Source organism: Lolium perenne, chromosome 6 (assembly GCF_019359855.2).
Source record: "Lolium perenne isolate Kyuss_39 chromosome 6, Kyuss_2.0, whole genome shotgun sequence".
NCBI classification, from domain to species: Eukaryota; Viridiplantae; Streptophyta; class Magnoliopsida; order Poales; family Poaceae; genus Lolium; species Lolium perenne.
Genome location: NC_067249.2, coordinates 25,348,461 through 25,362,636, shown reverse-complemented (window position 1 = coordinate 25,362,636; position 14,176 = coordinate 25,348,461). Strand labels below are relative to the sequence as shown.

Below are 14,176 nucleotides of genomic sequence, written 5' to 3'. Positions count from 1 at the left end.
TGTGGGCATCCCTATATGGGATTTCACTCCATGTTCATCCCGTAAAAATAGATACTTGGTTGTTCATGTTATGTTGTGATTCAAATTTATATTAAAGGAAGACTAACTTCTGACGAGCGAAGCGAGGCCTATTACCGGAGGCTTAGGCCCGTACGGATCGATTCCCGTCGCCGGAGGCTTGGGCCATCATACAGATCGATGCCACTGTCTATATATACCTCTTGTAAGTCACCAGGTAGGGTTTATCAGAATATAAGATAACCCACAGTAGTTGTAAACACTCCACGATATAGTGAAGTTTTGTTGGCTCGCGCCCGTGATTTTCCCCCCACTGTGCTGGAGGGGTTTTCCACGTTAAAATCCTATGTCTTCGCTACGATTTCCTTTTTGTTCTTCTTTATTTTCTTGTCGTGTTTATAACAACTCATCTTCCTCGTAGCGTTTCCCCGTCGCCGTGACATTCGCCTTCATTGCCACAAATTCTTGTTACCTAATGCTTCCCCACCACAAATGCTCCAGAAGTAAAACCATCCTATGCAACCCTCCATTCATCATCATTTTCTAGCAAATAGTACATGAGAAACTGCCTGGGTGAACCCAACCATCGACTCCATGTTTACATAACAACCCATGTCCTCATTGACAACCATCGCGTCTGCTTTCTCCCAGTGACATCTCCTCCACCATTCTCCACTTTTGTAGATGTTTTTCTACTGATTTTCCTTCCCACTTTGCTTGTTGTCAATCTGTTAGGTTACGCTCTTGCTCCAAATCTGCTTGACGTTTTGCCTCGCCCGTGATTTAGTTGAATTTACATTGGGCTCAAGCCCAGAGGCGGAGCTATGCACAAGTCGGGGGTGGGGGGGCACCGCCCCCTCAACTTTCTGAGAATAGTCAAAGAGAATGTTTTGCCATAATCTTCCCCGCAGGGTCAGCTCTCTATTTATATTAGCATCAGCTTGTACAACAAGTATACATGAGATCAGATCCTAATCTGATTGATACGTGATAAGCTATACACGGTAGCTAATAACTACTACCAGATTACATGCTAGATTACATGGGATACGATGCTATCTCATCGTTTAATATTCCCCCTCAATCTCAGCCAGCTACAAGGTTGAGATTGCAACATAACTTCTGAAGCATCACTTTGGTGGCAGGTTTGGTAAATGCATCCGCCACTTGATCACCAGAGGATATGAATCGAACATCCAATGCTCCTAGGGCCACCTTCTCCCGTACAAAATGGAAGTCGACCTCGATGTGCTTAGTCCTCGCATGAAACACGGGATTTGCGGTAAGGTAGGTAGCACCTAAATTGTCACACCATAGAACTGGTGGTCGTGGCTCAGGAACTCCCAATTCCTTAAGAACTGATTGAACCCATGTGACTTCAGCTGTGCCATTAGCAAGCGCTTTATACTCTGCCTCCGTGCTAGACCGTGACACGGTAGGTTGCTTTCGGGCACTCCACGAGATCAGGTTGGGTCCAAGAAAAACCACAAATCCACTTGTAGACCGTCGATCATCAGCACATCCGGCCCAGTCTGCATCCGTGAAGACACTCAAAACTGTAGAAGAGGAGCGACGAATCAGCAGTCCTCTAGTCACTGTGCCACGAACATATCTGAGGATGCGTTTGACTGCCTCCCAATGAATATCAGTAGGTTTGGACAAATACTGACACACTTTGTTGACGGCGAAAGAGAGATCAGGCCGAGTTAGTGTGAGATATTGCAAACCACCTACCATACTACGATAGCTGAAAGCATCTGTGTCACTGAGAGGAGTTCCAATATCCGCTGCAAGTTTATCAATAGCTGACATAGGAGTAGAGATCGAATTGCAATTCTCCATATGAGATCGATGAAGAAGATCCAATGCATACTTGTGCTGCGACAGAATCATGCCCCCAGAATTGTAAGTCGCCTCAATTCCGAGGAAGTAACCAAGACGCCCAAGGTCCTTAATAGGAAAGGAGCTGGAGAGAGTGTGCAACAGGCGATCAACAGCACGAGGACATGAACCAGCAATGACAATGTCATCAACATAAACGAGCATATATATCTCCACAGATGCTTGGCGAAAAATGAACAATGATGTGTCGGCTCGGGAAGGGTGGAAACCCAGCTGATGAAGACGATCACTAAGGCGAGAGTACCAAGCCCGGGGTGACTGTTTGAGACCGTATAGAGATTTCCGGAGTTTGCAAACATGGCGCGGAAACTGAGGGTCTTCAAAGCCAGGAGGTTGCTGCATATAGACTTCTTGATCAAGAACTCCGTGAAGGAAGGCATTGCTAACATCGATTTGACGAAGACATCAACCACGGGCCACTGCCAAGGAGAGCACCAAACGCACAGTAGCAGGCTTAACGACCGGGCTGAATGTATCAAGATAATCTATGCCATACTGTTGAGTGAAGCCGCGAGCAACTAATCTCGCCTTGTATTTGTCAATAGAACCATCCGGCGGCCGTTGCTTCACTTTAAATATCCACTTGCAGCTCACAATATTAGTGCCAGATGGACGAGGAACCAGTACCCATGTGCCGGTCTGGCGAAGAGCACGAAACTCGTCTTGCATAGCGGCACTCCACGCTGGATCAACCAAGGCTTGACGATGCGTGATCGGTGTAGCAATGACCGCAGCACTGAACGCACGGCGATAAGGATTATACCGCACCGTGCCATCCTTGAATTCTTTAGGCTTGACAATCTGATTCTGCAACCGTGTACGACGACGTACAGGCACTGAAGTAGCATCCGGAACAGGCACTAGTGGAAAATGGGGCTATAGGCCCGGTTCATTTGGGCCTTTAGTCCCGGTTTCCAAACCGGGACTAATTAGGCGGGACTAAAGGTCCCCCCTTTAGTCCCGGTTGTAAAACAAACCGGGACTAAAGGTCCCGCCACGTGGGCTGCTGGCGCGCGTCGAGGAAAAAACCCTTTAGTCCCGGTTTGTAACACGAACCGGGACTAAAGGTTATTTCGTTATTTTTTTTTATCTATTTGGTTTCCAATTATTTTTCGCTCCTCTTTTTTTTCCTATTTTTTCAGAATTTCTAGTATTTCAGTTATTTAACTAGTTTAGTTTCTAACTCCACTTAATCTCTAACTACCCTTAATCTCTAGTCAAATTACTTACTCGTGGTCCAACTTCCCGCTCGGTCACCCATCCTCCCACTACTCCAGCACTAGCACGCTTAACTTCCAAGTTCCTTTCCCATCCCGCTTCCAAGTGCTTCGCGCGCATGTTGTGATACTAGTATCATATCAATCCTATTAACATGTTGGTCGATGTCACACTTATTTATTATTCGAATTCCAAATAATTATTTTAATAAACAAAACTAATAACGTACATGTTGTGGTAATGGTATTATAATTATAATTTTTTAAATTTGTATTATAATTGTTTTTTTTAATTTATTATTTTTAAATATTTTTTTGCCAACTTGAAAATTTGAAAATCTAAAAAATTGGCTAACTTTATGGTTAAGTAATAGTAATCTTTATGCATGATGTAATTATTATTTTAAAAAATTTAAAAAAATAAAATTCCGAATTTCTGGCAAAAACTAAAATCTTCCTGCTTTCATATTTTCATTTGGAATTTTGAGAATCTAAAAATTGGCTAACCGGGTAAATCCTGGTAAATTCGGATGTAACTTTTTCCCAGGATTTTTTTGATATATTATACGTTTTTTTTCGACGTCGTACGCAAAAGTTATTGCGGTTTTACCATTTTTCAAAACATTTTTGCAAAATAAGTGAAAATTCAAATTTGTTAATTTTCCCTAATAGTAGGTTGCATAACATACAAGAATCCGAAAACATTTTATTTTTTGAATTTTGTATCATTTTCTTTTCTATTTTACAGTGTTAAAAAAGGCGATCCACGGGTGGGGGGGGGGAGGGGTGGAGGTGCATGGGGAGGCAAAAAGCCCTTTAGTCCTGGTTCGTAATACGAACCGGGACTAAAGGGTAGACCTTTAGTCCCGGTTGGTAATACGAACCGGGACTAAAGGGTTTTGCCCCATAGACCACCCTTTTGTCCCGGTTTGTATTACCAACCGGGGCTAAAGGGTCCAAACGAATCGGGACTAAAGGGTTTTCATGATGAACCGGGACCAATACCCCCTATTGGTCCCGGTTTGGTTCAAAACGGGGACTAAAGTGTGAGACGAAAGGCCTCTTTTCCACTAGTGAGGAGCATCGGAGCCAGGGGCGGCCGTTGGTGGCGTCGCGGATGGAGCGTCAAATACTGCCGCGGCAGGGGAAGTAGTCGGAGCTGCCGTCGCGGCGGACAAAGGCGACGTAGACCCTGGCGTCCCGGGAGACTGGGGCGACGTAGAACTGGCCGGCGATGTAGAGCAGGCCGGGGAGTCCGCGCAAGATCCAGCAGGCGGAGTCGATGGTCGCGCCGTGGCTGCCTGCTGTGTGCTGCATGGCTGGGAACCATGCACGTGAATGAGTGGAGCACACCGATCGCCACCTGATAAACCAGAACCTGTAGACACAACTTCAGGAGACAAAAGAGACAGGTTGTAATTTCTCATATTAGCATCCTGAACTACTGGCTCTGTGGATGGATATGTAGTGGGAGAGACTAGCGGTGTCAAATCATGACGTGAACCAGACGCGAACGGAAAAACTCGTTCGTCAAATACGACGTCACGCGATATGTAGATACGTCCTGTGGATCGATCAAGACATTTGTATCCCTTATGAAAAGTACTATAACCAAGAAAAACACACATCTTGGAACGAAAATCAAGTTTTCGAGAATTGTATTTTCGAAGACTAGGCCAATATGCACAACCAAAGACACGTAGGAAGGAGTATTCTAGATTAATGTTGAGAAGGCGTGTTGCAATGGGAGTAGAATTATGCAAGATTTTGCTCGGCATGCGATTAATAAGATAACATGCCGTAAGAAACGCCTCATCCCAAAAACGAATTGGGAGAGATGACTGGGCTAGAAGTGCTAGACCAGTTTCAACAACGTGACGGTGTTTTCGCTCAGCGATACCATTCTGCTGAGAAGTGTGAGGACAGGACACACGGTGAGAAATTCCCGTACGTTGGAAGTATTTGTGGAGGCGATGGTACTCACCACCCCAATCGGATTGGACGGCACGAATCTTTGCATTGAGAAGTCGTTCAACATGGGCTTGGAAATTATAGAAAACTTGTTCAACATCGGATTTGTGTTTAAGGAGATAAATCCAAGTGAAGCGGCTAAAATCATCAACAAAACTCACATAAAACTTAAAACCCCCAGACGAGGGCAACGCAGGGCCCCAAACATCAGTGTGAATAAGCTCAAGAGGGGTCGATGAAACACGAGAAGAATTATTATAAGGCAGTTGATGACTCTTGGAACGTTGACATGCATCACAAATAAAAGTTTCATGACTCGAAGAACAAGGAAGTTTATTTGACCGAACGACAGACTCAACTACATTATTGATGGATGTCCTAATCGCTGATGCCACTGGCTTGGCGTCATACGAAATCCAGAAAAAGCTTGACTCGATAGCGACGATGATGATGCATGTCCGACTGGAATTGGGTAGAGGCCATTGCGACTCCTACCGAGAAGAAGAACCTTCCTCGTGATTTTGTCCTTCACACAAAAATAAGTTCGGTGAAATTCGATAAACACATGATTATCTGAAACAATGCGATGGACAGAAAGAAGGTGCTGATGTATTTGTGGGACGTGCAACACATTTTTTAGAGTAATAGGATTACGTGAGCCAGTGAGTTTAGATTGACCAATATGAGAAATTCGCAAACCTGTGCCGTTTGCCACCTGGACGTTGTCCTTGCCGCCATAGCGCTCCTGCATTGAGAGGCGGTCGAGGTCATTGGTGAGGTGGTCGGTGGCGCCGGAGTCGAGGTACCATGGGCCGTTGTGGTTCACCATGTTGGCTTGACGGTGATCATCATCCTGGTAAGTGTGGTTGAAGCGGTTCTTGCACCGGAGAGCGTCGTGGCCGAACTTCTTGCATATCTGGCACTTCGGGCGCCAGCGGTTACGCCCTCCGTTCTTGCCCCGCGGCTGCTCGAACGGGCCACCTCCTTGGCCGCGGTCACCGCCCCCACCGTGCGGCTTGCCACCGCGTGCACCGTCATGGCGCTGATCAGGCTGGCGCGCGACGGAGTTTGCCGATGAAGAGAAGTCGGCATCGGCGACGTGCTGCTCCTGCCGCGCCTCGTAGCTCAGGAGGTAGGAGTAGAAATCATTGAGGCTTACCACTCCGTTGAAGATCGTGAGCGACGCCATCAGGGCGTCATACTGCTCGCCCAGGCCAGCGACGATGTAGTCGATGATCTCGTCATCGGACAAGGGATGTCCAATGGTAACCATCTGGTCGGCGAAGCCCGTCGTCTTGATGAAGAACTCGGCGCAGGTCATGTCCCTTTTCTTGGTCTGCTGCAGCCGGTTCCGCAGCTACCGCACCGCCGCCTTGTTCTCCGCGGCAAACATGGTGCCGAGGGCGGACCACGCCTGTGCCGTCGTGGTGACTCGGGTCATCTGCCCGAGAACCTCCTCAGTCATGGAGGAGAGGAGGGCGCCGAGGACGCCCTGGTCGATCTGCCGCCAAGTCGCATAGGCGGGATTGGGAACCTGGTGCGCTGCGTCGCCGGTGCCCTCGATGGTCTTCTCGGGCGGCGCAGTAATGGTTCCATCAAGGTACCCAAAGAGATTCGCCCCTGTCAGATTGGGGACGACCTGTGCCTTCCAAAGGAGGAAGTTGGTGCGGGTAAGCCTGACCGTGATGAGGCCGGCGAAGGACGGCATGATGGGAGTGGCAGGGGTGAGAGGGCCGGTGGTGGTGGTTGTCAGCGCAGCGTTGGTGCCCATGGTGGGGAGAAAACGAAACGGGAAGGAGAGATGTGATCGTGGCTCTGATACCAAGTCAAAGAGAATGTTTTGCCGTAATCTTCCCCGCAGGGTCAGCTCTCTATTTATATTAGCATCAGCTTGTACAACAAGTATACATGAGATCAGATCCTAATCTGATTGATACGTGATAAGCTATACACGGTAGCTAATAACTACTACCAGATTACATGCTAGATTACATGGGATACGATGCTATCTCATCGTTTAATAAGAATTACCGGATAGTTTTTTTACAAGGCTTAGAAGATAAAAGTTTGAGCACTTTGCCCCACCCCCACCCCATATTTTTTTGGCAAACTCCGTCACTGCTCAAGCCCACCTCGAATTATTTGGATTTCAACTGGATATTGCATGCTGGTCGGTCAAGCACGTCTACATGCTTCCATTAGTACACAAACTCTCATCGGTTAGTCTTAACTTTTTGTTTACATTGAATCAACATATGCATCTTCTATTTTCTTACTCTTCTTGGTTGTATGGTATTTGTTCTCTTCGAATCTCCACTAAAATTTGTTTGTTACATTTTCCCTTTGAATCTCTCCTGAAATATATTTGTTACATGAAATTTGCTTCCTTGGAATCTTCCATGAAATGCATTTTTTTAAAGCAGATTGACTAGAGACCAAGATAACACCGCGTAATTTTTGTTGTGTGTACCCATTTTGCAAAAGTAGATAACCCTAAAAGTTCTGAAAATCATGCGAGCCATCATGCCAAGGATTAACTATTTGTTTTTGTTGTACTAGAAGAACCGTCCATAGCTCAGGGATGGTGCTCACATGTAGAGCCCTCAACATCACCGTGAGGTTGCTCGAGACAATCAATGAGAACTTTCACAAAAGGCATTCCTGATCTCATACACATAAGAATCTTTTAATATCACTTTCACGCAATTTTATGTTCGGTTTGTTGGTTCTGTATCGGTATCAGCTATTCAGTTCATAACATACTTCTTTCTCTGTACTCGGAAAACAATATATCAAAATCTCAGTACAGTTAATTGCAGGTAGAAATAGCAGGGAACAGCTACCCTATTATGCTAGAGCCAGGGCTGGGCTCATGAGAGTGCGGCCCGTGCAGCTGCACACGGTCCATCATATCATTTTGGACGCCCCGCATATTCGTACAGGCTCCCTTTTGTAGGTATGTAAGTAACGATGCAAGTGGGGGGTGGGGGTTGGAAGTCCCGCTCCCGCCAGATCACGTCTGCCGGGATTAAACATGATTAGACGAGGGATATTACAAAATGGGACAGGCGGGTCCCGTGGCTCCCAGTACTTTAATTCTTCATGTGCTGCTACGATACAATGCAGACTACGAATGGAGCGCTTGTATCATGCATTTCCTTGCATGTCATACAGGGTTAGTGGGAGCTTATTAGAGCATCTCCACTCGTTGGCGCTCCCCACGTCCAAATCCGGCGAATTTTTCGTCCGGATTGGAGGAAAATTTGGTCTGGGGAGCGCCGAAGTTCCAGCCGTCCCCCCGGCAGGAAACCCCCAACCTCGACCATTTGACATATTTCAAACAAATTCGACATAAAATTTAACAAGTTCGGCGAGCAAGAGTTAGAAAATTGCTCAAACAAATTCGGCGATAATCAGTACAATGTTTAACAAGTGCTGAAACAAATGAAGCACACAATTTCACAATTTTTAAAACAAATTATGAAGCACAGACTAGTTGGCGTCGGCGTTGCCGTTGCCTCGGAGCGTCCATATGTGCTCCATCAGATCATCTTGCAGCTGTTGATGCATTGTAGAGTCTCGAATCTCCTGGCGCATAACAATGAAGGCGGCCCATGATGGAGGCACCTGGTGATTAGGCTGTGTAAGAGGACCCTCTCTCTCATATGGTGTTTGTTGCTCAGCCAGAGGAACCGGATGTTTTCGCTCATTTTCAATAATCATATTGTGTAAGCACACACAACAATTCATCACCTCCCACATCTGATCTTTGGAACAAGTCATAGCGGGGAACCGGACGACAGCAAATCTCTGCTGGAGGACACCAAATGTACGCTCGACGTCTTTTTGGCAAGCTTCTTGTTTCTTGACAAACTCGCAAAGTTTGGGGGTGCTAGGTTTCGAGATAGTCTTCACAAATGTTGCCCACTTTGGATAGATACCGTCTGCAAGGTAGTATCCTTTGTTGTAGTGCCGACCATTGATCACATAGTTCACCGGGGGAGCATGAGCCTCAACAAGCTTGGAAAAGATCGGGGAGCAGTTTAGGACGTTGGTGTCATTGTTCGATCCAGGCATACCAAAAAAAGAGTGCCAAATCCAGAGATCATGGGTAGCCACTGCTTCAAGTATCACAGTGCAACCGTTTTTGTGACCCTTGTACATTCCCTGCCACGCAAACGGACAGTTCTTCCATTTTCAATGCATGCAGTCAATGCTTCCACGCATAAGCTCGACAAACATCTGCTCCTCCTCTTCGTCCGAGTCCATGGCCGGCGAGGCAAATGGACGAACACCTGACGGGCGTGGTCGAGGCAACCCGAGCCGCAAACGACGAGGAGTAGGCCGTCGTCGGAAAACAGGCCGGCGGAGGAGCAGCAAGATAGGCCGTCGTCGAAAGACGGCGGAATATAGGCAGGTGGGGGAGGAGGAGGGGCGGCGGAATCTGGGCAACAAGCCGGCGGGGTGGTGACGACGGCGAGAGAGATACGAGGGGTGGGGGAGATTTTTGAGCGAGGTGGCGGTGGGGTTCGTGTGTCCAGTCGCCGACAGAGCGGGCCCTTCCCCGCTTTTCACTCGTCTGGACTCCCCGATAGATCCCCGGGGGACCGGGGTAGGCGTGGGCTCGCCGGATGGATGAAGGGCCAAATCCGGACGAAAATGAGGAACCGTGGGTGTGACTGGACCGAATTTCGCCGTCCAGATAGAAAAAACGTCGCTCGGGGGACTCGTCGGGGAGACGAGTGGGGATGCTCTTACACCGGCATAAAGCGGGCTGCACGTACGGGATTAACTGATTTTGCTGACGGTGTGGGAGATGGGATTAATGGAAAGTCCCATTCCACCTGCAACTTTATATGTTTTTTTAGGGGTTCTGCAACTTTATACTCCCGTACGGAACACTGGCGACGGAAAAAACGACGAAGCCCATCTGCGTAGAAACTCTGGCATCCTGGGACTTGAAAATTACTAGGCGGGCCGGCTTTCCCTGGGCCTTGGTCTCCTATCGGTGGAGTAGCGAGGCCAGCGAGTCGCGACACGAGGAAGGCCTCCAGTCCAGACGCCGACGCGAACGCCGAGTCACCTCGTTCAATGTTCGTCTTCTCGCGGTTACCAGCATCAGCGCTCGCCGAAACTGGATCCGTGGAGTTGGATCGAATCCACCCTGCTAGGTGCGTGCGTCCTGCATCTTTTCAATCTGCCCAAGGTGTACTTCACTTACGAATTCCCGATCAATTTCAGTCCTCACCTCCTCCGTAAATACTCTGATTGACTGATAATTCCGCGTGTCTAATTGTGTTTATTCATCTTTTTTTTTGTAACCAGTCTTTGAAGAATTAAACCAGAGTCATTATGAGAAAGCATAAATCCGATGCGCAAAAGCATAGGAGAAAAGAGAAGGAAAGAAAAGACATACACGTTGTAATTGTTGAATAACTAATTATTTTAGTGAGAGTGTCTATTTTATAGTTGTGCATAGGGCCTCGGATTTTACCGGCTCAGCCTGCCTAGAGGAATGCTCATCTGATTTCCCATTTGTCAGTTAGGAATTTACCTCTATCATCTATCAATTCCTTTGATATTTCATCAGTTCCAACTATAAAGCATCCCGTGGGCTAGAAGTGTCCTAGACAACATGTTGTTACTTTTTCTTTTCCGTAAACAGCCTCCAAGTTTCAATATAATTATGTTCATTTTTTTTAGCTTTCAAGACACCAATTCTGAGATTTTGCTGCTGCTACCAGTTCGACTAGGGAAGCTGAGTCTTTGTTTTCATATTTGCAAGATCCTTTTCCTATATCTTATCACATTTTTTGCATCTTCATGTACTTAATTTTCTCAAACTGTTTCAATCAAAACAAGGGCAAACGTAAAATAAACTCATGCATCATTATTAACTCTCCCTTTTCCGTTGTGCCACAGTTAAGTGATACTCTAATGCTGTAAATAATTTTATTTCTTCGCATAAAAAGCTGATGCAATTTTTCTTGCTTAAACTTCAGCTCTAAACCAATGATGGAACTGATTCAGCTGAACTTTTATAGGAACAATTTGTTCCCATTTTTTTATATAGAAGATTGATATCTCTTCGGCAAAATGCCACTCTCTCAAAACAAATGTTATAAAATCAATTGTGTCCAAGATGCATCATCAACAAAGCTGAAATAGGAATGTATATGCATCAGGTCTGTCCGGTTGTACTCTGAATTGTATAAGGCGTGTATTCGTATGTATGTCTCGATGTTGTTATTCCTCCTTCTTATGACAAAGGCAAAGGAAGGTCTGATATCTTTAACATTCATTTGCCATCTCAAGTTCTTTCTAAACAAAATTTGATATATAGACTAGAAATTTCATATGGAGTAGTGTTTTCACATGCTTCAGTAACCATTTCTTACGTTTTAACTATTTCATTAGTTGAAGTTACTCCCTATATATTGCTGTCTATTTCACATTTCAAATTCTAGAATTGCTGAAGCAACGCGTGGGAAATCATCTAGTTTCAACATCCAGTCAAACCTCATTTTTACACTCATTCACGTAGGATTGAGACATTTCCCCTATGTTTTTCATGTGTTCCACCTAAATGGATATTCATGCAGTTTTCTATATTTTTTACATACATATTGCACAACAATCCGTTTTGTAGCCTATGCCAATCAGTCCACAAATCAAATAAACGGAACACACGCGTGCTCACAAGCATAAAACATGTTTGCTTTTAAAAACTGATTCATGCAAAATTGGTTATATAACAATCTTCTTGCCAACTCATGGCAACCAAATTCACCTTTGTAAGAATCCCCCTTGTGCGAAGATATTGTGTACAGATTTTGAACTACCGCAAACGCATCGCCAATGCCATTGAGCGCAACCGATGGATCGATCTTGGGCTCTTTGCCAATAAAAGAATAACTATACTATTATTTAGTAGTGTTCCCATAGAGAAATAACCTGGGAAAGAAAATCCATTATTACTCTTGCCTGCTTGCTGATAATAATTTTTGTTGCACCAGCTAATACAAACACTTGTTGGGGCATGAAAGTTTACTTTGTTAACTCCACATGACATGATGCACTAGCTAGTACTCCAATACATATAAACTTATCATAGATGTGAATTTGTGTCCAATAAACTCCAGTATTACGCGGTCAGATGATTAAGTCATCATATATTCATATCATGAGTATCATTGTATCAAGGCGAAGCCTAGGCGCGCCTTGAAACCTAGGGGCATCTGGTACACTTGCATATCCACATCCTGACCGTAGAAGGAAACGAGTGGGGTCCTGATTGAAGAATGATTTGGCCCTCCATTTGGCACGTAGCTAGCTCCATGCATGGTCCGTCTCGTGTTTGGATAGCGACCTTGAAACTGAACTCCTCGTCAACATCTGGACGAGAAACAAAGCTCGGCAAAGCAAAGCATGTGACTGACCACTGTGGTACTGTATCAGCAACATTACCCCTAGCCCTATCCTTGCCTAGCACTAGCTGTGTCTCTATCTTGATGGATGAGAGTTGAGAGGAAAGAAGCTGTCAAGGCTGATTCCATTTCCATCGCATACAGGCTAGGGCAGGGTGAAAGACCTGCCGTGTTTATGCATTCAGCGTCTTGCATCGAATGATTGAGTTCTTTTTGTTTTGGCGCACGCTGAGCGTCGGTTGCCCGATCCGCGAGCCGAAAATCGGTCGTACCTCCGCCGTTGATTACGCATCATGCGCTACTGAGTCATTAATTTCTTTCTCCTGTGGCCTGGTCCCGTCCCGACTACTGACCAGTCAGGTCGCTTTCGTGGTCCCTGTTGCAGTGTGTCACATGGTATGGTCTGGACGTCTCTGGTGAGGGTACCGTGTTGTTGTTGCTAAATGCGTGTGGAGCCATGTGCTGATGCGAATGTCTCTCTCCTATGTCTATACGAGCTGCCTCCAAATGTAGTACACAGTGCTCACATGGGTGGACCAAGATGCTGCTGCCTGATGCATGCATAATGCTAGCTCCACACGGAGGCATCCATAGTTACAAGTTGTCACATTACAACATCTAGTGTCTTCCTTTACAACAAATTTTTTATGAATAGGTTACAATTTTAAACCACGTATCCAACATCAAAAAATCTAGAATAAATGTACACTTTAAAGAATGCCAGAAAACCTTGCAACATTTTATGTGTTCCTTTACAATAAAACTTGTGTGACTTCATTACATTTTGAAATCACTTGTACAACATCAATTTTTTTTTGCGGAAAACACAACTTGTAGGTAACACGCAGAAAACATTGCAACATCTTATGTCTTGTTTCACAACATAACTCGTATGTGTACGTTACAATTTTAATGCACATAACATCAATAAATCTGTAAGAAATACAGACTTTTAAAGAACGCCAGAAAACCTTGCAACATCTCCCTCTGTCTTTACAACAAAACTCGTGTGAATTTGTTACATTTTGAAATCACTTATACAACATCACATTTTCTAGGAAAACACAACTTGTAGTAAACACCCGAAAAACATTGTAACATCTTGCGTACGCCTTCACATCAAAACTCGTATATGTACATTACATTTTTAATGCACTTATGCAAAATCAATAAGTGCAGACGATGCAAAAAGTTCTAAAGAATGCCAGAAAAACCTTGCAATGTCTACCGTGTGCCTTTTCAACAAAACTCGTGCGCCTTTGTTACATTTTTTACATGTTAAAATCACTTATGTAAGAATAACAAAACTGAGGAGTCTCGCGCGTACTTTCAAAACACAACACATATGAGTTCGTTACAACTTTAACACATCTATGCGACATCGAAAAATATATGTAACATCGGGCATGGCGTGCTGGCGGCTAAATGACAGCCATGGAAAGACAATCCTAAAATAACTCTAAAATTACGAATAACTTAACAACTAGCTGTGTAGCCTGTGTGCACATAGCAAAAGATCCACATACAAGTGGTGCATGCATGAGAAGCAAAAACATCGTGTACTAACAATCGATAGCCATGGCCTAGAATTAAGGCCCCATGCATTGTCCTTCTTTCATGCACCGGTCCGGGATAACTGCT

General features: G+C 45.2%; 2 protein-coding genes across 2 annotated transcripts; both read right to left on the bottom strand.

The window, feature by feature from the left end:
- Window positions 1–1,104: 1,104 nt before the first annotated feature.
- Window positions 1,105–2,589, bottom strand: LOC139832322 (uncharacterized mitochondrial protein AtMg00810-like). Its single transcript, XM_071822058.1, has 3 exons — window positions 2,449–2,589; window positions 2,218–2,339; window positions 1,105–1,984 (listed from the first exon to the last, which is right to left on the bottom strand). Exons 1-3 carry the CDS (start codon window positions 2,587–2,589, stop codon window positions 1,105–1,107), a joined length of 1,143 nt encoding a protein of 380 aa, XP_071678159.1.
- Window positions 2,590–4,262: 1,673 nt separating this feature from the next.
- Window positions 4,263–6,429, bottom strand: LOC139832321 (uncharacterized). The gene is made up of 2 exons (XM_071822057.1): window positions 5,808–6,429; window positions 4,263–4,456 (listed from the first exon to the last, which is right to left on the bottom strand). Exons 1-2 carry the CDS (start codon window positions 6,427–6,429, stop codon window positions 4,263–4,265), a joined length of 816 nt encoding a protein of 271 aa, XP_071678158.1.
- Window positions 6,430–14,176: the final 7,747 nt, after the last annotated feature.

Coding starts and splice junctions, on each gene's coding strand:
- LOC139832322 (XM_071822058.1), bottom strand. CDS start 2,589: ATGCAAGACGAGTTTCGTGCTCTTCGCCAGACCGGCACATGGGTACTG. Junction 2,340..2,448: donor GTTCTATTGACAAATACAAG/GCGAGATTAGTT, acceptor TCTCCTTGGCAG/TGGCCCGTGGTTGATGTCTT. Junction 1,985..2,217: donor ACCCTCAGTTTCCGCGCCAT/GTTTGCAAACTC, acceptor CACTCTCTCCAG/CTCCTTTCCTATTAAGGACC.
- LOC139832321 (XM_071822057.1), bottom strand. CDS start 6,429: ATGACCTGCGCCGAGTTCTTCATCAAGACGACGGGCTTCGCCGACCAG. Junction 4,457..5,807: donor CCAGGTGGCAAACGGCACAG/GTTTGCGAATTT, acceptor CATGGTTCCCAG/CCATGCAGCACACAGCAGGC.